This window comes from Aquarana catesbeiana, linkage group LG02 (genome assembly GCF_042186555.1).
Source record: "Aquarana catesbeiana isolate 2022-GZ linkage group LG02, ASM4218655v1, whole genome shotgun sequence".
Classification (NCBI taxonomy): domain Eukaryota; kingdom Metazoa; phylum Chordata; class Amphibia; order Anura; family Ranidae; genus Aquarana; species Aquarana catesbeiana.
The window spans coordinates 419,047,573-419,072,642 of record NC_133325.1 but is presented as its reverse complement, the minus strand read 5'-3'; the positions used below and the strand labels follow the sequence as shown (position 1 = coordinate 419,072,642).

General features: G+C 45.0%; 1 protein-coding gene across 3 annotated transcripts in view; it reads left to right on the top strand.

Annotated features, from left to right (window-relative positions):
* Positions 1-25,070, top strand: part of LOC141128251 (cell cycle control protein 50B-like) — a 62,060-nt gene that overhangs the window by 5,710 nt on the left and 31,280 nt on the right. For 2 of the 3 annotated variants that reach the window (XM_073615446.1, XM_073615444.1), the window contains exons 2-3: positions 13,010-13,239; positions 16,885-16,992. In XM_073615446.1, the coding sequence (XP_073471547.1) occupies positions 13,027-13,239; positions 16,885-16,992 (321 nt within the window). In that variant the 5' untranslated portion in view covers positions 13,010-13,026. Of the gene's footprint in view, positions 1-12,512; positions 12,627-13,009; positions 13,240-16,884; positions 16,993-25,070 lie in introns of all 3 variants that reach the window. The other variant, XM_073615445.1, reaches the window with a different exon arrangement.

The following is a 25,070-nucleotide window of genomic DNA, read 5'->3' as shown; positions in this document are numbered from 1 at the left end:
CCCAAAAAAAATTGACGTCCTTTTTTCACCACAAATAGAGCTTTTTTTTGGTGGTATTTGATCGCCTCTGCGGTTTTTATTTTTTGCGCTATAAACAAAAGAAGAGCAACAATTTTGAAAAAAACACAATATTTTTTACTTTTTGCTATAATAAATATCCCAATTTTTTTTTTTTAAAAAACACATTTTTTCCTCAGTTTTGGCCGATACGTATTCTTCTACATATTTTTGGTAAAAAAAAATCGCAATAAGCGTATATTGATTGGTTTGCGCAAAAGTTATAACGTCTACAAAATACGGGATAGATTTATGGGGGAAGGGAAAGAGCGGACAGAAGGGTGGCCTGCTCTTTTCTGGACCTGAAGACACACCTCGCTTTGTCCTTCGGTGGAGGAAGATCTCCGAAAGCCGCTATATCTTACAGATTTTAACAGAGGTGTCCTTTTATGAAAGTGCGGTAAAATACCGCTTTTCAGTTCTCAGGCATTCTCAGAGGAGATCGCTCTCCTCTGACTGCCTGTTTATGAAAGTGTGTAGATCGCTTCTCATGTTGAGTTGAGGAGCGATCTACAAACGCCGGGAACTCCTGAGAACGGCTCCTCTCACTGTAATCTCGTGTGATATAGCGGGATTACAGTATGAGGAACCATAAAATACAAAAGTTTAACACAAATCAGCACACATTATTCCCCAACATATTAATAAAATAATAAAGATAAATTCCCCCTACACAATATACATTAACCTAATTATAAAAAAAACATTGTTTTTATCAATATTTAAAGATCATACATGTCCCTATTTAAATGTGAATGGTGTATAGTAAATGAATGTAATGCACATATGTAATGCAGCTATACACCATTCATATAAATGCAAAATACATTTATAATCATTAAAAAAATAATTTTAATAAAGTATACAAGTATAAATATTTATTAATAAATTAAAATAAAATATATTTCATTATAGATAAACATAAAAATTGATAAACTGGTGCGATGCGAGAACACTGCGAATTCACTGCGGGTTCCCGCATCGCACCGACTCGCATGTCAGTTCACACTGCCATATGCGAATCGCTGGGGAGTGTCAATACATTGTTAAGGACACCCCCAGATCAGCTTGCATATCGCACTGCGAACTGACAGTTCGGACATGAATCGGATCGCATATGTGTGAACACACATGCGATCCGATTCTGGTCCGAACAGAAAAAAGGGTCCTGTGCGTGTTTGCACCGAATGCGGTGCGATATCAGCCATACTATCTGTACAGCTGATATCGCACCGCACAGACATCGCATGTAATGTGAATGGCAGTGTGCTGCAAATAACATGCGATGCCTGTGCGATGTCCGGCATCGCACAAGTGTGAACTGGGCCTAAAAGTTAACACCCCCAAATCAGTTCGCATATCGCAGTGCGATCTGCAAACTCGGACAGTAATCGAATCGCATGGGTGTGAACACCCATGCAATCCGATTCTGCTGTGGACCAAAAAAAGGGTCCTGTAAGAGTTTGGTCCGAGGGCAATGCAAATTTAGCAATACTATCTGTATGGCTGAAATCGCATCGCACAGAGATCGGATGTGATTTTGCACTGCAGTGCGGTGCGAATCACATCCGATCTCGGACACCGCAGCAGTGGGAACTGGCCCTAAATCATATTGCATTTGCACCAAAATGGTACAGGACCCTTTATTTGGTCCGCACTGGAATCGGATCGCATGGGTGTGAACACCCATGCGATCCGATTCCTGCACCATTACATAGTTCGCACTGCGATCTGTGAAATGATCTGGGGGTGTCATTAACTTTACATTGACACCCGCAGTGGTGCGCAGATGTCAATGTAGGTGCGATGTGAAAACCCGCACAGGAATCACGCTGGTTCACGCATCGCACAAGTGTGAACCCAGCCAGAGACGTGAACATCTAAAAAAAAAAAAATATATATATATATATATATATATATATATATATATATATATATATATATATATATATATATATATATATATATATATATATATATATATATATATATATATATATATATATATATATATATATATATATATATATATATAATACACACTATAAATTCCTATCCTGCTGGTTTTGGGGTGTGTAATGGTGGGGAAGGTGTGCTCTGACTGTTTGGTGAAAGAAAGAAGTCAAAAGACTTCTTTCTTTCTCCAGAATATCAGCCAGTTTCAGGCTTCTCACTCTGATTCTCCACTTCTGAAATGGTGAATCAGAAAGTGAGAATTCTGTCACAGATCGCCAGTGAGGTGTGGAGATCGCACCTTCATAAACTGGCCGTTTCTGTGAATTCTCACTGTGCTGAGATAATCAACGGAGAACATGTTCTCTGCTGATTATCTCAGTTTCATAAACTGGTAAAGCGCTGAGATCAGCGGTGAGACTCGGGATCGCCGCTGATCTCAGTTTCATAAAAGGACACCAGAGGGATATCGGATGGAACTTCTCTCCCCTCCCCCTCAAAACTTTATTCTGACCCATCTCCCCAAGGATACTTTGAGGGCAGAAGGGTTAATGGACAACTTGCAGGGATTGGCGAACCAAGAGGTGATCGTCCCCGTTCCACCGGAAGAGCTCTACCAGGGATTTTACTCCCATGTTTTTGTAGTCCAAAAACCATCAGGTAAATTTTGCCTGATATTAAGCCTCAAAAAGCTGAACAGGTTTTTGCGGCAAAAGAGCTTTCAGATGGAGAGCAATATACACTGCGCAAGCATCTATTGAAGGATACTTTTATGGCCACAATAGATCTGAGGGACGCGTTCTCTCCATATCCCGATTTGCCTGGGAACACCATCCCTGTTGAGGTTCGCAGTCCTTACGAGCAAAGGGATACAACAATGGCAATTCCGGGCTCTTCCCTTTTGGATTAACTGCAAGCCCAAGAGTTTTCACAAAGCTCCTGGCGGAGGTTGTAGCTTACCTGCATCTACAGGGGGTATCCCTTATACCCTATCTAGATGACCTCCTGATCTGTGGGCAGTCTCTAGAACAAGTGAGAGTAGACCTAGACAAAGTGATCCTCGCTTTGGAGACCTTGGGCTGGATAGTGAACCAGGAGAAATCATCTCTCGTACCATCCCAAATAAAAACCTTCCTAGGATACTTGGTGGATGCAGGGGCTCACAAACTTTTTTCCCCAGAGGAAAAAAGGTTAAAAGTGGTAACAGAGTCTCCTCTCTAACAAACCCAGGGACTGCTCTCACAGACAGGTTATGAGGGTCCTGGGCCTGATGACCTCCTATATTCCAGCGGTTCTCTGGGCTCAGCTCCATTCCAGGGAGTTGCAGTTTTTCCTACTATTCTCCTGGGACAAAAAGAGGGAGTCACTGGATGGAAAGGTGTTCATTCCAGCAAGGGTAAGGACCTCTTTAAATTGGTCATTGGGTCAGGACAGGCTCATGCTGGGTCGTCCCTGGGCCCAGTGGAACCCTATAAGGATTACCACCGATGCAAGCGCTTGGGGTTGTGGCGCTCACTTGGGGGACCTCCAAGCACAGGGATCCTGGACCCCGACCCAAGCAAAGTCCTCCTCCAACCACAGTGAGCTCCTTGCGGTGGGTCAGGCATTAAAGGCCTTCGGAGGCAGGATTCAGAGACTAGAGGTCCAAGTCCTGTCGGACAATGTGACAGCTGTCTCTTATCTGAACGTCAGGGTGGCACGAGGTCCAGGAAGCTACTGAACCTGGCTTTGGATATTCTAAATTGGGCCTAAGTAAACCTTCAGTCCATATCCACATAAAGGGGACCGCCTATGTGGTGGCAGATTTCCTAAGCCGACAGCCCATCCACCAGGGGGAATGGGAATTAAACCAGGACATATTCCTCCAGATAGGTCAGATGTTTGGATTTCCGGAGATAGACCTTTTCGCCCACAGAGGGAACAGAAAGGTGGAGCGTTTTTTTTTCTCTCTAACCAGAGAGGGGGGATCGCAGGGAGTGGATGCTCTGTCTCAGGACTGGGATTGCCACCTAGCATATGCCTTCCCTCTACTAGCCTTAATATCTCGGGTTCTACAGAGGTTGGCCCACTCAGAGTGCAAGCTGATCCTGATATCCCATGGTGGCCAAAGAGGACATGGTTTGCTACTCTGAGAAAATGGTCGGTTTCTCCTCCACTCTGTCTCCCGCCCAGGCAGGATCTCCTTCTTCAAGGGCCAGTCCTTCACCCGGGGTTCTTCAAGTTGACAGCATGACTCTTGAGAGGGAGATTCTCAGAGACAAGGGATGCTCTGATAGAGTAATTGAGACCCTCCTAGGTAGCCCGAAACCGGTCACTAGAAGGATCTACTCAAGAATCTGGAATTGCTTCTCACACTGGTGCCAGGATAGAGAGGTTTCTAATCCTTTGGTACCAGTGGTACTTGAATTCTTACAGGCTGGGGTAGATCAGGGTATTGCCCCGAACACCCTGAAGGTACAGATTGCAGCCCTGTCTGTATTTCTGGACCAGAGGCTCGCGCTCCAGCCCCTGATTAGGAGATTTCCACTAGCAAGGGAGAGGTTAACCCCCGTAAAAATTAATAGATTCTCACCATGGAATCTAACGCTGGTCCTGGAGGCATTGACGAAGATGCCTTTTGAACCAGCTAAGGAGATTTTAGTAAAATTTTTGACGCTTAAGTTAGCCTTTTTACTGGCCATCACTACAGCCAGAAGGGTAAGCGACCTGCAGGCCCTGTCATTTAACCACTTCAATACCAGGCACTTATACACCTTCCTGCCCAAGCCAATTTTCAGCTTTCAGCGTTGTCGCAATTACGCGGTCATGCAACACTGTACCCAAACAATTTTTTTTTTATCATTTTGTTCCCACAAATAGAGCTTTCTTTTGGTGGTATTTGATCACCTCTGCTATTTTTATTTTTTGCGCAGCAAATAAAAAAAGACCGAAAATTTAGAAAAACATTTTTTTCTTTGTTTCTGTTAAAAATTTTTTTGTAAATAAGTAAGTTTTCTTCTTCAATGATGGGCACTGATAAGGCGGCACTGATGGGCACGTATGCGGCACTCATAGGTGGCACTGATGGGCACTCATGGGTGGCACTGGGTACTTATGGGTGGTACTGAGGGGGCACTGATGGACACTGATGGGTGGCATTGCTGGGCATCACTTGTCTGCACTGATCCATAATGTTGCCAGTCAGTGCCCATTTGGGCACTGATTGGCATGTATTGGGCATATTTTTTTATATGTGGATGGCCATGGGGTACATACCTGGCCACCCACATGCTGAGGGCTTCCCTGGTGGTCTTGGCGGCTTCCCTGGTGGTCCAGAGTGGGCATCTGTGGGAGGGGGGGCTGCGCTGATAAACAATCAGCACAGACCCCCCTATCAGAGCCGCCGATCGTCTCTCCTCTACTCGCGTCTGTCAGACGCGAGTGAGGAAAAGCCGATCAACGGCTCTTCCTGTTTACATCATGATCAGCCATGATTGGACACGGCTGATCATGTGGTAAAGGGCCTCCATCGGAGGCTCTTTACCAAGATCGGTGTAGCGGTGTGTCAGACTGACACACGGCACCACCAATCGCCACGATGCGCGCCTCCACAGGCGCGCGGCAGCGATTATCCTGCAGGACGTCATATGATGCCCAGTCAGGATAACCGAACCACCGATGGCCCTATAGGCCGAGCGGGGAGTGGTTAAGGAGCCTTTTTTTTGTTGGTAATGGAAGATAGTGGTGCTGAGACAAGACCCACTATATCCTCCCAAGGTTGCATCCCAGCTTCAAGAGATCATTTTGCCCTCTTGTGAAAACCTGAAAAAGAAAAATGTAAGATTATTAAATGTCAGGAGGTGCTTGCAGACATATTTACACTGAGTGAAAGATTTCAGGAAGTCGAGTCACCTTTTGGTTCTATTTAGTGGCCCTAGAAAGGGAGGGCGGGCATCTAGATCTACAGTGGCTAGGTGGATCAGACAAACTATAGGAATGGCTTATGAGCAGACAGGTTCCCCAGTACCAGTTAGCCTTAAAGCCCATTCAACGAGATCTTTGGCGGCCTCTTGGGCAGAAAGAGCTGAGGCCTCAAAAGAACAGATCTGTCGAACAGCTAGATGGGCGATGCAGGACACCTTCTTGAAGCACTATAAAGTGGAACTGCTATCGCCTCAGGATCTGACGTTTGGAAGGAAGGTCTTTACAAGTGGTGGTCTCACCCTAATGTAGGCTTTGAACTTCTTGTCCATCCTCTCAGGTGTGCTGTCCTGGAAGATGACTATAGAAAATTGACAGTTACTTACCGGTAACTGCTTTTCTGGGATATATCTTCCAGGACGGCAGGCGTACTTCCCACCCCTGGTTTGATGTAAGTACTACGGGAAGAGTTTCTCTCTGGCAACCAGATAACCTATTACTTTGGGAGAACTGAGGTGCAGGGGGAAGGGAGGGGCCTTTTAACCTCATGTGTTGATTGTTTCCTGTAAGGTGGACCAGTCATCTCTCAGGTGTGCCGACCTGGAAGATATCCCAGAAAAGCAGTTACCCGTAAGTAACTGTCAATTTTTTTTTCTTACCTGTGCCTATCCGTTTATAGTGACGTGTACGAGCCTATCAGCTCCAGCTGCTGTCTCTGTCCTCATTGGATAGATTGATAGCAGCGGGAGCCATTGGCTCCTGCTGCTGTCAATCAAATCCAGCGATGCAGGAGCGCCGGCGGGGGACCCCTAAGGAAGAGGATCGGGGCTGCTCTGTGCAAAACCCTTAAAGTAAAGTATAACCTGTTGGTTAGATTTTTTTTTTTTTAAATAAAAATAACATTTACAACCCTTTTTACTTTTTTTTATTTTTTAATATTTTAGTTACTTCCTGGTTTCCAGGCCTAGGAAAATGTATTTCCTACATCCCAGCAGTCTTTAGGAGGGGTTTTCCTAGTGAAGCACACCCTCCTGCCTACATGACTGAGCGAAGGGCAGTTGGATTCCAGGAAGTAAATGCTACAGATGGCAGCGGACTGAAATGCTGGGGGGGGGGGGCATTTCAAAGTGATTTCTCCACAAAATAAAGCATGGAGAGATGTTTGAGTTTGCTTTGAAATATTAAAAATTAAATAGCATTTTTAGTTTGAGGTGCTCAGATGCGGTGTAGTTCTGCTTTAAGTCAGTCTTCAACAGGTATGTAAATTGCCTACACCTATAGAAAGGGCATTATTCAAGTTTAGCCAAAGCCGCTTGTTTTTATCTACAAGTGTCCCTTATCTGCATAGACTGTTTTTTTTGGTAAAGATGAACTAAAGGCAGTCATAGATGGTCCGATTTTCTTCCCTGCAACCACAATTACTTGATTTCCCCATCAACAGTCAGTGATGGTGGAATTCCTCCCACAGAGCTATTTTGGACACTGGCAATAATTGCATGAAAAAATCCGACAGGCTGGTTTTACCCAAGTTAATCAGCCTGCCCATACATGGTTCCTGCTGAACCGGCCAACTCTGTCTATGGCCAGCATTGCCCTTTAAACCTCCTGGTAATGGGATTAAAAACTTCAATGTTACTTAGCCTTGTGAGTGTTTCTACTTATGAAATTTGCTAGTCATAACCAGGAAATAGGCCAACCCAGACTCTCTCATTTTAGATGTACTGTATATCAACATTTTCTTACTGACAGCACCAGCCACTGTAGCCACTCACTGACTGAGTACACTGAGCAGCTGATTGGTCGAAAATGTCCCATCGATCGAACAGTGTTATATAATACTCTTCTGCTGAGCGGGGGAGTCCACATGCTGATCAGTGTATGGCTAGGTTTAAAGTGTAAGTAAACCCTCCTATCGTTTTCAGCCAAGGAAGCTGCCATCTTTGCCTCTGTTTAATCTACAACTGCCATGATGCTGCACATGTGATCAGTTACAACACCAGCCATTGGATGGTTTGACAGTTTGGTTGAGAGCACAACCAATGGGAGTGTTACATTTCTGGCACGTGCCAGAAATTAAGCTGTTTTATGGATGAGTTTACTTCCGCTTTAAGCTTGCTTTTCAAAGTAGATGAGATGCCGTGTTGACCCAGGTTTCAACTTGTAATCACAAGTATGTAAACGACGTATACATAGGAAGGACAAGTTTAGAATGAAGTTGTGTTAAATAGTTATTGTCTAAGCGACATAGTGTAAAATGTTCCATTTAGGATGGGAAAACATTGCTTGTAATACACATATCCGCTACTTGAACATTAGTGGAAAAATCAATATATTCCTTTCTCTGAAATACACGTTCTACTTCAGACATGTCATTTAACCTGGACATAATAATGTATATTCAAATGACAGATGGAGATTATTTACATTTTGAGTGCAATACAAAACTCTACAATCACACAGGGCAAAAAGTGTCCTAATTTTTATTGTAAGATTACTATATATGTATAAATGGATATAAAAGAATTTGACTACATTAGCATTTGCCGGAGTATAGGATAAATACTATTGATGGTCCTAACCTTGATCCCTACCTTGGCTTGTATTTGGCAGCTACAGTATATACACAGTGTCTCCTTGTAGGAGGGTAGGCTCATTCTGATTCCTGCCAATGGAAGGCTAGAGAAGGCACACATTGATTTTGCTCACAGACCATTTCTAGTGGTCCTTCACAATAAGGCAACATTCCATATGTGTTCTTGGAAGGTGTAGCATTGGCTATCTTAGAATAGGGAATCTGTAGGAGTTTGCTGCTAGACCGAGCCTGTATAGTTAGATGTATTCATATATACACTATATTGTCTAAAGTGTTGGTAGACACCTGCCTTTACATGAACGCTAATGGCCAAATCATTTGGAGGAGGGGGAATTATGGTGTGGGGTTAGTTTTTCAGGAGTTGGGCTTGGCCCCTTAGTTCCAGTGAAGGGAATAAGGCATAAGCATACCAAGACAGTTTCGTGCTCCCAACCTTGTGGGAACAGTTTGGGGATGGTCCCGTCCTGTTCCAATGTGACCAGTGCACAAAGGTCCATAAAGACATGGATGAGTGAGTTTGGGGTGGAGCAACTCGACTGGCCTGCACAGAGTCCTGACCTCAACCCGATAGAACACCTTTGGGAAGAATTAGCGCGGAGACTGCGAGCCAGGCCTTCTTGTCCAACATCAGTGCCTGACCTCACATATGTGCTTCTGGAAGAATGGTCAAACGTTTCCAGACGCACTCCTAAACCTTGTGGACAGCCTTCCCAGAATATTTATTCTTATTCACACATTAATTATACACGCACATGAACTTTAATGGCATCCAAGTCTTAGACCGTAAGGTTCAATATTGAGTTGGCCCACCCTTTGCAGATCTAACAGCTTCAACTCTTCTGGGAAGGATATCCACAAGGTTTAGGAGTGTCTATAGCGGAGACTCCACATTAAGGGCGCACTGCCCTCCTCCCCCAATCCATGCATCAGGCCATTTTCAGGACGCCGGATGCATGTTTGTTTTTTTTTTTTTCTTTTTTTCAGCACCAATTAGAGCCAGAGGCTCTAATAGGCTTCAAAATAGGGTGGGCTCGGGGCGCAAAGATTGCGAACGGAGCCCACCCAGGTTTGTTACAATAGCGAATGAAAATTCACAATTTTAACACTAATCCTCTTCCCGGCCAATCAGGAAGCGGGTCGTGAGACCCGTCACACAATTGGCTGAAAGGACAGGTAATCCTATTGGATGCCTAGGAGGAGCGGAGGAGTCGCATGGCCACAGCTATGGAGGAAAGGGCACAGGAGCCGCCGCCTGATGCACGATACCGCTGCTTGCTACCTGGAATGGGGAAAGACGGCGAATGGGCGGGGAATGGCTGAGGGGCCGCTGGTCTATAGGAATGTTTTGACCATTCTTTCAGAAGCGCATTTGTGAGGTCAGGTACTGATGTGGACGAGAAGGCCTGGCGCGCAGTCTCCACTCAAATTCATCTTAAAGTTGTTCTATCGGGTTGAGGTCAGGAGAAATAGAACTTCTTGATATTATCTCTTTAATATGACCGTCTCTGCTTATAGCATAGACCAAGGAATACATGTATTTTATTTAGGTAGCATGACTGTAGCATCCAAAGTGGCTTTGCTGTTTTGCTAACATGGAATGTACAGGGATTATGGCAATAAGCGCTGTAGGCCCTTGTTTGCGTTAGCTCATTGTAACATAGTTGAACTCCAGGGAAAGGAAACCTCCTCCCTTGCAGTAAGGTCACCCCTGAAATGCAAGAGTTAAATGTTTTTAGGTATGGGGGCACTTTTACTTACTCAATGCAGCTCTTCTGCAGGCTCCCTCTAGGCTGTAAGTCTGGTCCTCCCAGTCTTTTCTTCCTTACGCTCGGGAGGTCTCAGATATTCTGATGTTAAAAAGTCCAATGCAAAGTCCTGCATTAGACATGGGGATGCCTAGGGGACCATCCATCACCAGAGCGTAGGGGAGAGTACCAGCTACTGGGAGAGAGAAGGATCAGGTAAGTAAAAGTGCTTGTGGATTTTTAGACCTAAACTAGCATTTATCCTTTGCAGTTTGGGGGCATCTTTCCATGGAGATGAATTTTAACCACTCTCCGCCCAGCCAATGTACATAAATGGCCGAGATGATGCTCGCTAGTCTCTCACAGCGATCACAGATATAGTAGTAAACAAGGCTGTGATTTACTAGAGTGCTGCACTTATTTATGGAGATTTATATTATAGTGGTGTTCACTAATAAATTTGCAGGCTAGCTATAATTGTAAAAAAGACTATTTATTGTAGCGCAAGAGTAAAATGGTGTTTTTCTAAATTATGAAAAAATGTATGCTTTAGTGTGTTGACTTACACTTTGGCATTCATGTCAACTGAATGTAAGTCTTATTATCATACAACATGCCAGCATATAGAATCGCTCATTTTTGGTGTGAAACATGCCGTCACACCTGAATAGAGTGATTCCCAGGCATTTTTATTTGAGCATTTTTGTGTTGTAAACTAGCTATTTGGGAGCAAATTTCAAGTAGTTTACATATGTATTTAAGCTTCAGGCATTTTTTGTTTTAGCCAATGGAAAACCTTAGGATTAGGAGACCAGTTCTTACAGGCTTAAAAATTCTTGATTTTGAGCATTTTGGAGCGTGTAAATGGGGCCTTAGCGTGAACATTTTTCCATGTCGCAGAACTCAATATAGTTTAAGGAAACTTGTTAAAAATTACTTTAAAAATACATAGTGGACACCTGTGTTGTACGGTATACATATACAATTGTGCTCATAAGTTTACATGGCATACCCTGGCACCATTTATGATTTCTTGGCCATGTTTCAGAGAATATGAATAACACAAAAACTTTTCTTTCATGGTTAGTGTTTGGCTGAAGCCATTTATTATCAATCAACTGTGCTTACTCTCTTTAAATCATAATGACAACAGAAACTACCCAAATGACCCTGCTCAAAAGTTTACATACCCCAGTTCTTAATACCGTGTATTGCCCCCTTTAACATCAATGACAGCTTGAAGTCTTTTGTGATATTTGTGGATGAGGCTCTTTATCTTCTCAGATGGTAAAGCTGCCCATTCCTCTTGGCAAAAAGCCTTGAGTTCCTGTAAATTCTTGGGATGTCTTGCATGAACTGCACGTTTGAGATCTCCCCAGAGTGGCTCAATGATACTGAGGTCAGGAGACTGAGATGTCCACTCCAGAACCTTCACTTTATTCTGCTGTAGTCAATGACAGGTCAACTTGGCCTTGAGTGTTTTTGGATCATTGTCATGTTGGAATGTCCAAGTACGTCCCATGTGCAGCTTCCTGGCTGATGAATGCAAATGTTCCTCCAGTATTTTTTGATAACATACTGCATTCATCTTGCCATCAATTTTGACCAAATTTCCTGTGCCTTTTGTAGCTCACACATTCCCCCCCCCCCCCCCAAAAAAAAACCATCAGCGATCCACCACCGTGTTTCACAGTAGGAATGGTATCCTGTCATCATAGGCCTTGTTGACTCCTCTCCAAATGTAGTGTTTATGGTTGTGTCCAAAAAGCTCAATTTTGGTTTCATCACTCCAAATGACTTTGTGCCAGAAGGTTTGAGGCTTGTCTCTGTGCTTTTTGGCATATTGTAAGCGGGATACTTTGTGTCATTTGCATAGTAATGGCTTTCTTCTGGCGACTCGACCATGCAGCCTATCTTTCTTCAAGTGCCTCCTTATTGCGCATCTTGAAACAGCCACACCACATGGTTTTTCAGAGAGTCCTGTATTTCACCTGAAGTTATTTGTGTGTTTTTCTTTGCATACTGAACAATTTTCCTGGCAGTTGTGGCTGAAATCTTAGTCTACCTGACCGTGGTTTGGTTTCAACAGAAGAACCCCTCATTTTCCACTTCTTGATTAGAGTTTGAACACTACTGATTGGCATTCTCAAATGCTTGGATATCTTTTTACATCCCTTTCCTGTTTTATATAGTTCAACTATCTTTTCCCACATATCCTTTTGACAATTTTTTTTTTTTTTTTTTTTGCTTTCCCCATGACTCAGAATCCAGAAACATCAGTGCAGCACTGGATGAAAGATGCAAGGGTCTGTCAGGAGTCCAGAAACTCATTGACCTTTTATACGCACACACACTAATTACAAGCAAACAGATCACAGGTGAGGATGGTTACCTTTTTTAATAGCCATTTAAACCCCTTTGTGTCAACTTGTGTGCAGCATGTTATCAAGCCAAAATCACCAGGGTATGTAAACTTTTGATCATTTGTGTAGTTTCTGTTGTGATTATGATTTAAAGAGTAAACACAGTTGAGTGATAATAAATGGCTTCAGCCAAACACCCAACCATGAGTGAAAAAAGTTTTTGTCATCATTCATATTCTCTGAAAAATGGCCAAGAAATCATAAATTCTGCCAGGGTATGTAAACTTATGAGCGCAACTGTACAAGTTATTTTGTCACTAAATTGTCTGGCTTTTGTAAAATATTTGAATATCCGTGTAAAAGAAATTAAAATTTTTTTTTTTTTCTTTTCCCCCAAGATCTCTACAGGGAGAAAATGGCACCTGCTGCCAGGGACTTTACTAGCCGTCATGAACCGCTCCCATCTCAGAGACCAGACAACACTGCCTTCACGCAACAGAGGCTTCCTGCCTGGCAGCCACTCCTGTCTGCTAGCATTATCTTGCCACTGTTCTTCTTTGTAGGGTTATCTTTTATAGGCATTGGCATTGGATTATATTATTCATCCAACAGCATTACAGAAAATGAGGTAAGAAAAGACTGAACATGTATAGTAGGTGCTAGCGCTCTTGGGATGTGTGTGTGTGTGGTGTTTTTTTTTTTTTTTCCCCCTTTTGTAACTCATTTACTTTGAGTTAAAGTTTACAGAAGCTTTGATTTATTAATAATAATGATGAAGGGTATCATAACTCCCAGGTCTTTATCACTGCCTGTGACCCAGACAGTGTGATCCACCTTCACCTCATGTCTTCCTATAGAGAATCCAGCAGCATGGTCACAATGGGGTTGATTTACTAAAACTGATGAGTGCAAAATCTAGTGCAGCTGTGCATGGTAGCCAATCGGCTTCTAACTTCAGCTTGTTCAATTAAGCTTTGACAAAAAACCCGAACGCTGATTGGTTTCAGTGCAGAACTGCACCAGATTGTGCACTCTCCAGTTTTATTAAATCAACCCCAATGTTAGTAAAACAATATGTCTTTGCTTAAATCCACTATGTGTTGGTATACTTTCTCTCCATTTATTTCCTTTTGCATCCTTTTTACTTCAAGTGGAAATTTACAAAAAGCTTTGCCTCGGCTAAGATGATAAATGGTTTCATGGCTCCCCTGTCTTTATTCCTGCCCATAAGCCAGGCTGGTTATAATGTATAATAATGTGGTTATAATGTTAGTATAGCAATAGAAGTCTTTGCTCAAATCTAGTATGTGGTGTTTTTTTTTCTGGTGTGTGTGTGTGTGTGTGTGTGTGTGGGGGGGGGGGGGGTGTTTGTTTTTTTTTTTTTTTTTTTTGTGACACATTTTCTTTAAGTTGAACTTTACCAAAAGTTTGGGTTAAATGATGAAAGGTTTCATGGCTCCCTGGCCTTTATCCCTGCCCATGACCAAACAGTGAGATCCACCTTCGCTCCCTATGTTTCTATTGAGGATCCAGCAGCGTGGCCATAAAGGTCATGAAACAATAGGAGTCTTTGCTTATATCCGGGAGCCAGTCCTTCATGTATACTTAATGCTGGTTGCGAATGGATCAGAGAGGGATCACATTGCGCATGTGTTCATATATATGAGAACCCAGATCAATGTTTTTGTGCAAAATTTGCTACAAGCCTATAACAGCATGATATTGTTAACTGAGAATAGTATCTGTTGCATGGCATATCACCCCAGTAGCACTAGTATCTGGTTTAAGCACAGAAGTCTACTTAATTGTTAGGTTTCAGGTCAGTGGATAGACCTGGTTTAGTGGCTCTCATCCACCTTTGCCAGTCTGAGCTGTTGGCACTATGGGGTTGATTTACTAAAACTGCAGTGTGCAAAATCTGGTGCAGCTCTGCATAGTAGTCAATCATCTTCAGCGTGTTCATTTGACAAGAAAAACCTGGAAGCTGATTGGTTTCTATGCAGAGCTACAGTAGATTTTGCGCTCTCCAGTTTGATTAAATCTCCCACCTATGTGTCCCTTCAAAAATGCTATGTACATGTAAGTGTCATTCTGGTTGAGCAGGGAAATTTGATGAACACTAAAAATCCCTGCATTGTTTAATGTTAAGTTTATGTGAAATGTGTTTTAATGTGCATAGCATGGTGCAGAAGGTTAACAAAATATAAGTTGCCATAATGTTGGTGTTGACGGCTACCCAGTGGATTCTATGGAGAAATAGGAATTTCAGTTCATGTAGGATTCTGTGAAAAATGTATTCTAGAGAGAAAGTAACCTGGAAACTGAGCTCTCAGCAAACCCCTGACTATCACTGTGGGTCAGGACTAGGTGGAGATCTGCCTTTTGGGGTTACATATAACAGTAATTAAGTCAAAGATTATGTTAATCTGCAACAGATGCCACTAGGTGAACCAATGCATTGGGAGTGTGTTCTCTCTGCATCTTGCCTATGGATTTTAGACTGTAAATGAATGCTGAGCACACAGAGGATTTTGGGGTTTGATTTCCTGCCTCTGACTTTTATGTATTTCCTTATTAGCCACTGCTTTAGTAAAAAATAGTACAAGGGACAATAAATTCCACAATTCTGCTCATAAATAAAATGGGTGTCCCTCCCACTAATAGACTGGGGTGAATTAAGGATTAGGGGCAGGGAACTCACCCCCCACCCACTCTTAGTGACCAAGTCAAGTGTATGTGAACCAAAAAGGGGGGGGGAGTTTGGGACTTTAAATGAGGCACATTATATGTACCTCCCATCCCGAGTACGTAACCAAAATAGGGGGGATTTGGGTCTTTAAATGAGGCAATTGACTTGTGGAGGTAGAGTGGTTGGTAAACATTATTTATTTGTAACAGTAATATAAAACAGATAAAAAAAGTATTTTCATATATCTGCACATACACATGGCATAAACATAATAGATACATATATGTCAACTTGGCAGCACATAAGAGATAGTAAGTAATAATAGAGTATAATACAAGGTATTTCCTATTAACAGGCATTGGTAACCCATATGCAACAGAACTGCTGTAAGATAGATGCACATACACATGAGTGGTTACATACTACTTAATGAATTTTAAATGTATAAAATATATATAGGCCAGTGAATAGGTAGTAAGCCAGGCTTGACTGAGCAACCCATGGAAACTCAACACGTTTCTTGGCTATCTGCCATTCATCAGGAGTTGGGTACAGAAGTTAACTGTAAATACAAATGGATATGTAATATTAATATGTCCTACCCCCTTAAGGGTAGTAAAGACCTCATGGGGAGAAAGGAAATCTATACTCACTCACAGGTTGGCTATAACACTGTACTTGTCTGGCAGCGAGGAAGATGGGACCCCAAATGGTTGTCTGTTCTGGAGCTGAGGCAAGGGACCCCACCCCAGCCAGGAAACCACCCACATGGCATGCTCGACTGCCACAAAACATTCACACACAAAAAATGTGAGAAAAGTGAAAACACATAAGTGTAAGTGGAAAAAAAAATATTATATATGTTATGTGTGTATAAATATACATACACAATGGTACATGGGTGTATTAAATGTGTCAAAAAAAGGAAGAAAAAAGTGCTGAAAAAAGAAAAAATTGTGCATACCTTACGTGTATGTGTATCCAGTGAATAGGCTGTGTGTGTGTTGCCTCCCTGGTGTCAAACACATAGTGAAATGGTAAGGCAACCAAGCTCACCTGCTTAAGTAATCCAGGTATGTGAACCAGAGCTGGACCATGGAACAGGTGAGTGCAATACATACACTTTGAGGAGTCTAAACCTGGCCGCCTTACTAGTTGAGTGGACACCAGAGCGCTTGCAGATATAAATTTTTATATAAAACTATTATCTTAAGCTATGAAAGTTTGCATTGATCACTGGAGGATCCATAGGATTCAGGATTATGAAGTTCTTCAGCAATTTCCTCACTTTGCTGTTTGCATTATTGCCCATCAGCCTTATGGTTCGCAGTACTGACGTAGCAGCAGGAACAGCAAGGGGAGGAGAAGTTGGGATGAACTTCAACACACAACATTTCTAAAATTAAATGAAAGGCATGACAGCTGACAATAAAATGATTTGATGGACATTTTGAATCTATGGTAAAAATGCATTACTGCATCTAGAGCTAAGGAATTGTGGAATAATTCTTCCCTTTTTTTTTTTTATTTATTTCTTTTATACAATCTCTACTAATCTGTTTTTGTTTTTTTTATTTATTTTAGTACGACTATACTGGTACGAGCACAAATGATTCCTGTTACCTATGTGCTACTACCGGCTCAAAACCTTGCAACTGCAGTATCCCTTTTACCTTAAAATCGTTGTTTTCGGTAAGTCCAACAACCTGACTCCTTTTGTGGGAGCAATTTTTTGTCCTTTTCTAGCTACTGGTCAGTTAACTGATCTGTGTTTTACAACCGTATAAATTCAGAGCAGCTTAGACAAAGAATGATCGATGCAGACAAATGTACCTACATCCTAATGTTCAGTTGCTAGTTGCCTGGTTGAACGATCAACTTTGGTACATTCAGCCTGCCCATACATGGTTCGAATCTCAGACAGTCTCTGCTGAACCAGATGAGAGTCAAACCGTCTATGGCCGGTCATTGTTCTGATTGTTCATTAAAGTATTTTTTTCCCTTATCGTCTTTCAGGACAGCACATGAGAGAGTGGCTCCACCCACTAGGAAACAGGAAACACAAACTCCACCACATTTTAAAAGGAGGCTTCTCTCTACAGCTCATCAGCAAGGGAACACCTAGTAGGAGCCAGGGTCTCTTATGGTGCTGTCCTGAGAGGCCAGGCTGCCTACCCCACCATACCTTTTTTTTTTTTTTTTTTTCCTCCAGAGAGTCTGTTCCTCCCACGTCGCGCCACAGGGTAGATGGTAAGTGGGCTCCTTTTTTCCTTTTCTGCTCAAAAGAGAGCAGGACTGTTCCTGGAGCCGCTCCTTAGGTGGTGGCAGCCGTTCGCAGGCTTTTTTAAAACCGCATGCCAGCGTTACAGGCCCCCACCATCTTAGTAGAGACCCGGCCGGAAGTAAGGGCACTAGGAACAGGCGCATCGCAATTTCCGGTGGAAATGGCGCAGGTGAAGAAGGGAGGAGCGGTCCTGGTGCCTATATTCCGGTTCCGGTCCGGCGCAGCGGCGTCTTTGGACTCTGGAACCGGTGTTTGGAAGCCACCGAACGAAAGCAGCACCACTATGGATTCTGTGGCAGCCACAAGTGGGACAGGCATCAGCAAGGCACAGGTAAGAGGGTATAGGGAGCTACCCTATTCACTATGGTGCCTCTCTCACAATGTTTGTTTTTTTTCTCCCTTGGTGGCTGGGGCCTTTCTGGGCACAGGGAGTTAGCTGGTGTTCTACCTGTGCACCTGTGGTGAGTCCGTTAGGAGGAAGCTTTGACTCATTAGATGCTGGTGTTCTCTTTTTGTCATTTTTTCTGGCAGACTAAGAGCTCTGAATCAGCTGTCAAAAAGAGATGCCCCTCATGTAAGACGAAGTTACTAGAGGGTTGGAAGAAGACTTTATGCCAAGTGTGCATTGACTCCTTAGTTAAAGAAGAGGCTTCTTCTGCATGCAGCGACATAATCCCATCAGCTAAGAGAGAGCTAGATGCTACTATACAGGCTTTTTGCTCTTCTCTTGTAACACCAGCACTGAGTCAGGCGACTACCTCAGACCCCTCTCAGGACTCAGTTAATCCCAACGGTAGAGGCTGAGGCTGGCCCTCCTACCCAAAGGGAGCATTCCCCCTCACACTCCAGAGAGGAGGAGGAAGAGGCAGAAGATGCACCTTCAAGATACAAACTGTCCTTAGAGCAAGTAGACAGTCTGTTGAAAGCAATATATGCAACATTGGGATTAGAGGAAGAAAAAAAGAGAATTATTGCTGCATGATCGAATGTATGCAGGGCTTAGTGAAACAAGAAGTCGCACTTTCCCTGTACATTCGGTAATCTCGGAGACCATTAGGAAGGAATGGGCTGATCCAGAGAAAAAACCCTTTTTCTTTCTCGAACATCACGGGACACAGAGCCACAGTAATTACTGATGGGTTATATAGGTATCACTGGTGATTGGACACTGGCACACCCTATCAGGAAGTTCAACCCCCTATATAATCCCTCCCCCTTGCAGGGATACCTCAGTTTTTACGCCAGTGTCTTAGGTGATGGACGTGTAAAGATGTCCTGTGCTGAGCTCCAAAGGGAATATCCTAAGATCCTATACTGGGGCAAGCCAGGCGAACCGGATCCATTCAAAGTGTCTTTTCATGGCCGAATTGAATGGTACCCGGGCCTCGTGTCCGAAGAAACTAGGTTTTACCCGTAATGCTTCTCTTTTTAGAGAGCTGGACCCCGCAGATCAGAAAATGGCTTTAAACTTCCTAATTTCTGGCGAGGTGCTTTACGGTCCCAGAACTGTTGGATCCCCCTACTGATGGGGGCCCCAGTCTCTGACGGTTTTTTCAAACGGAGCCCACCGTGAGAGGTGAAGATTGGGTCTGTGTAAACAGCACCCTGCGGCTGGATAAGGTAAGAGGAGATTCCACAGAATTTTTGAGTTCTAGTGGCTTTTCTCCTTTAAGGTAAATGCATGCTATGCCTATTGTGACCACCGGGGGCTGCCAAGAGCACAAACCTACACATGCTGACTGACTGTCTCAGGTGTTCAGTGCTGATTATGTCCCAGCATCTCAAAGCAGGCTGCAAGCAGGTAAGGTGGAAAGGGGGATTTCTCATGTTTGAATGTTCCCCCCAGGCTAGAGAGGGGCCACAGGGGTCTAGAAAGTGGTTATACCACCCGGGCTCTGCGGCCTAATGGCCACCATCTCTGAAGATAGCCGTTCAGGCAGATCTTGTTACCAGCCTCCCTCCCTCCCACCCCCATCCCCAGCCTTTTCTCCAGAAGCATGACAGGAGAGTCGGCAGTGCGGGAAGCGCTCGTTTTTTTCAAAACTCGAGGGGGGGGGCGGTAGAGGAGGGGGCGGGACGTCCGCACAGAGTGTTTAGACTCCCACTCAGGCCAGCTGCAGGCTATTAAAGGCACTCTGTACAGGTGCACTCAGCCTTCTGAGAGACACAGAGCTGACGGTCGCATGTAAGGTGGGACACAGGCATTCTCCTAGGCAGCATTTACTGAAGTAACACCAGACTGAGCATTGGGTAGCAAGGCTTTTAGCCAGACTACATCGCTCAGCGGGCAGTGTTCATTTGTATACCTCACACCTTGTTGCTTTGCACTATGGGTAGAAGAGGTTCAAGCACCCCAGGAACCAGAGACACTAGGGGATCTCGTTCAGGTTCTGAGGGCCCCCTGTCGGCAGCATCCTCCCCCCCTAAAGATGGGCCAGGGACGGCTAGCCAGGGAGAGCCATCGGGGTCAGGGGCTACACCTGCTTCTGGCACTTCAGCCCCTGTATATATTACACAAGAGGTTTTTTCCTCAACCATTAATGGTCTAGAGGAAAGATTAATGGCCGTGATTATGTCTTCACTCAGTGGAAGAAAACGCACTAGGCTTTCCTCTGTTCCCCAAGACCCTCAGACAGAGGAGCTCTGGGATAAAGGAGATGAATCCCTTTCAGAGGATCGGGATGGGATGGATGATTCCTCTTCGGAGGACTCAGGTGGAGAGGGACCTTCTGTGACTTCCCAAGAGGAGAAAGTCTTAGTGCAGATCCTCACTGGATTGGTCCGCTCCACATTTAAGTTGCCCATACCTGAAACTGCTAAAGAATCCTCTTCTGCTTTGGGGTCACTGAAACCTTTCCAAGCAGCACATGCTTTTCCTGTTCATACTTTACTTGAAAAGCTTATTTATTCTGAGTGGGATCACCCAGACAAACGTTTTTTCCCTTTTCGTCATTTCAGGACAGCCACAATAGAGAGATAGTCTCCTCCCCTTCCTCTGGAAACACTGCGCCAGCCCATAAATTCTCTCCTCCCCTGCCGGACCTCAGTTATTAGTGTTTCCTCCGGTGGGGAGACACTGTGCAGAGGAACCAGGCCGGGTGCAGTCAGGGAGACTGTGGCCTTTCTTTTTAAAGAAACATCCCTAGGGAAGCAGGGGCTTCCAGGATAAAGAGTGGCGGTGCTTACCGCAGCTGAAGCCACCCCTTCCTTGCTGAGCGCGGCATCAGGTCGTGGGGGACCCCTATCGCGTCCACAGGGCCGCAGCATGGAGACTGTCCGCTCTCCCTGTACTCTGTACAGGCCGCAAAATTTGGAACCAGCGGGCCGGACGACGGGTGACGTCATTTCCGGTGGGGGGGCGGACGCTTTCCCTTTGACCCGCGACTTCCGGTTCCGGGTCGCGGTGCTGATAGGGGGCCGGGCTCAGGCTGGAGTGAGTCGCTACACGTGGAGACAGTGTGAGACTCTACACAGGCAACCACCTGCAGTCATGTCTGAGGCAGATGCTGCAACTCATACGGACGCTATCTCCAGCCTTCCAAAGGTAAGAGTTCCCTGGGGAAGGGTCCTCTCTATCTAAGGATTGCTCCTCCTCATGTATGGTTCCTTACTTAGAGGGGGGGCAGACCCCCTGGGTGGTCAGGGGGTGGGGGGGGGTGTGCGCAGTTCCCTTAAGGTGGTTCTGGTACACTCCCAGGGTTGTTTCCACTTAAACATGCTGAATGTAATATGTGGTTTTTGTATGTAATTTCAGAAATCTACAGAAAAAACAAAGTCCACTCATGTCTCTAAAAGGAAGTGTGCCTCTTGCAGAGACAGTTTAGGGGAAGCATGGACTAAGGTTTTGTGTAAAGAATGCATAGACTCCCTGGTTAAGGAAAGGGAATCTGAACAGCAGTCTGGTTTGGCAGCTTCTGTGAAGGAGCTGTCATCCACCTTTTCATCCTTTAAAACGTTTTTTGAGACGTTTCAGCTTCCCTCTAAACCCATTCAGCAGGATACAACCCCGCCTCATGCTCAGGGCTCTGCACCTGCCAGATCTTCTAATTTAGTTATGGCAGAGGAAACGTCAGGCCCTTCCGGGGTGGAGCTGAGGCAACCGGACAGTGGCACGTCTGACTCCCATGAGGAGTCAGAAGGGGAAGACCAGGACGGGGAGTCCAGGAAAATCTCCAGGTATAAATTGTTCCTGGATGAGGTGGAAGACCTCTTAGGGGCAATATATACAACCCTCGGTATACACGAGGATAAAAAACCCCTATCCCTCCATGACCTTATGTATAAGGGCTTGGGAGATCAAAAAAGAAAAGTTTTTCCAGTACATGAAGTTCTGGTGGAAACGATTAAAAAGGAGTGGCAGGATCCTGAGAGGAAACCCTTTTTTTCTAGCTCCCTTAAAAGAAGGTTCCCATTTTCAGAGGATCCAGGGTCCATTTGGAATAAAAATCCCAAATTGGACGCCGCCTTCTCTCAGGTCTCTAGACACACAGACCTGGCATTCGAGGATATGGGGGCCTTGTCGGATGTCATGGACAAGAGGATAGACTCACTTCTAAAAAAGACGTGGGATTCAACTGTGGGTAATTTAAAGCCAGAAATGGCTGTTACTGTGGTAGCCCGCAATTGAGAACATTGGCTTTTCCAGATTCAGGAGCATATTGAAGCTGGCACAGCCAAGGAAACTATCCTAGCCTCGTTCCCCACGATTCTGCGAGGAATCGCATACATTGCAGACGCCTCGGCAGAGTCAGTCCGTATGTCGGCCAGATCAGCGGCACTGGCAAATTCGGCCAGAAGAGCGCTCTGGCTGAAAACTTGGCCGGGGGACACCGCCTCTAAAGTCAAATTGTGCGGGATACCCCTGACAGGTGATCTACTCTTTGGTCCTGGGTTAGAGACGGTCTTAGACCGTACAGCGGACAAAAAGAAGTCCTTTCCGCTTAAACGGAAAGCCCCAGCTCAGGCAAGGAAGGGGTTTCGTCCGAAAAAAGGCAAGGATTCTCCCAAACGAGGGAAGAAAACTTGGGGCCAAAGAGGCAAGGGCAGAGGAGGGGCGATTTTTCGCCCTCCTGAGAAAGCCCGCAAAGATCAATGACTCTCTAGGCACGGTGGGAGGAAGATTGGGGGCCTTCCTTCCACAGTGGGAGACCCTCTCACCCAATCGATTTATCCTGGGGGTCATAAGAAGGGGGTATCTCTTGGAATTCTCAAAGCCCCCCCCGCAAAGGTTCCTTGTTACGCAGCTTTCCACCTGCACAGAAAGGGCCGAAGCTTTGGTAGACGCCCTGAAGGAACTGGAAATTCAGAACGTAGTTCACAGAGTACCAAAGGGGCAGGAAGGAGAGGGGTTCTATTCCCACGTATTTGTAGTGAAAAAACCCTCAGGGAAATTCAGGTTGATTCTGAATTTAAAACCCTTAAACAGGTCAATTTGCTACAAAAGATTCCACATGGAGTCAATTTTTACGGTCAGGGCCCTGCTGCCGCACAACGGTTACATGGTGTCTCTGGACCTCAGAGACGCGTATTTACACGTCCCTATCGCAGAAACCTCCCAAAAGTTTCTCCGGTTAGCAATAGACCTGAAAGGTACAATACTGCATCTACAGTTTCAAGCACTGCCTTTCGGGCTATCCTCCTCGCCCCGCATATTCACAAAGGTACTGGCAGAGGCGTTGGCCTTCCTGCGACTCCAGGGGGTGTCAGTCATAGCCTATCTGGACGACCTGCTCCTATTTGCAGTATCCCCAGAACAGTTGATCAAGGACCTCGATCTTACAAAGCGGGTACTAACAGGGTTGGGGTGGCTGCTGAACTTAGAAAAGTCCAGTCTCATTCCCTCACAGCGCATTGTGTACCTGGGATACCTGCTGGACACTACGCTTTTGAGAGTTTTCCTTCCAAGGGAAAAGATTCTAAAGCTGGACAGAGCAGTTTTCTCCCTCCAGTGCAACCATCTGGTGTCAAAAAGGTCCATAATGTCAACGTTAGGCCTTCTAACATCTACTCTTCCAGCGGTGCAGTGGGCAGGATTACATTTTCGTCCCCTGCAGTCATATGTACTAAGAGTATGGGACCACAGTCAGAGGGATCTAGACACCTTAGTACAGGTTCCCCATCAAATAAAAAGATCTCTTTGGTGGTGGAGGAAGGTGAACTTGTCACAGGGACGTCTGTGGCTTACCTCAGTCCCGCAGATCGTAACCACGGACGCAAGTGGCAAAGGCTGGGGGGCACATTTGGGATCCCTTCTAGCGCAGGGCACATGGAAGGGCGACGAACTGCAAAGGTCTTCCAACTGGAAAGAGCTGAGGGCAGTAGGCCTAGCCCTCAGATTTCCTCAGCCGGAGGAGTCTAAAGGAAGGAGATTGGGCCCTCAACCAGGAGGTCTTCAATCTCATATCCAAGAAATGGGGACCCCCGGAAGTGGATCTTTTCGCTTCAAAAGACAACGCGAAAACCCCCTGGTTTTTCTCCCTAAATGCAGGGCAAGGAGCACTGGGGGTGGACGCATTGTCTCAGAATTGGCATTTCAGGACATGCTACGCCTTCCCTCCTCCGGTGCTGTTACCGGCGGTTCTGAGGAAGTTTCAACTAGAGAGCACCTCTCTCATTCTAGTAGCTCCATATTGGCCGAAAAGGGCATGGTTTTCAATCCTCAGTCAGTTAGCAGCGGAGCCGCCCCTTTTCCTTCCACCTCGAAAGGATCTTCTGTCGCAGGGTCCAGTCCTCTGCCCACAGGTGCAGCAGTGGAAATTAGCGGCCTGGCTACTGAGGAGGGTATATTAAGATCCAAGGGGTTTTCGGAGAGCTTAATCTCTACCCTCCTCAACAGTAGGAAAAAGGAGACACGTAGGATTTACAAAAAGGTCTGGCTCCTTTTCAACAAATGGTGCATAGAAAACTCCTTCTCGGTGCAGAGTCCCGTAGCTGTGTTGGAGTTTCTGCAGTGTGGAGCGGACAAGGGGTTATCTGTAGGTACCCTTAAAAGTCAGGTTTCAGCACTCAGTGCTTATCGGGAGAAGTCTCTGGCTACCAATCCATGGGTGGTCAGATTCTTTAAGGCACTGTCAAGACAGAGACCTACCAGGGGTCCTCCCTTTCCCGGGTGGGACCTATCTCTGGTTTTAAAGAGCCTTACGGGAAATCCCTTTGAGCCATTGGACAAGTGCCTGTTAAGGGAGCTTACCCTAAAAACAGTATTTTTAGTAGCAGTGACAACTGCCAGGAGGGTCAGCGAAATTGAGGCGTTATCAATTAGACCTCCTTTTTGTGTTATTTTGCCAGACAGGTTAGTCCTTAAGACTGATCCAGCTTTTTTGCCTAAAGTGGCGTCAGGCTTTCACAGAAGCCAGGAAATAGTCCTACCCTAATTTTGTCCCAATCCTTCAGGTGAAAGGGAACTAAAATTTCATTTTTTAGATGTAAGGAGGTGTATCCTACAATACCTAGAGATGACTAAAACAATAAGGAAGTCTGATTCTCT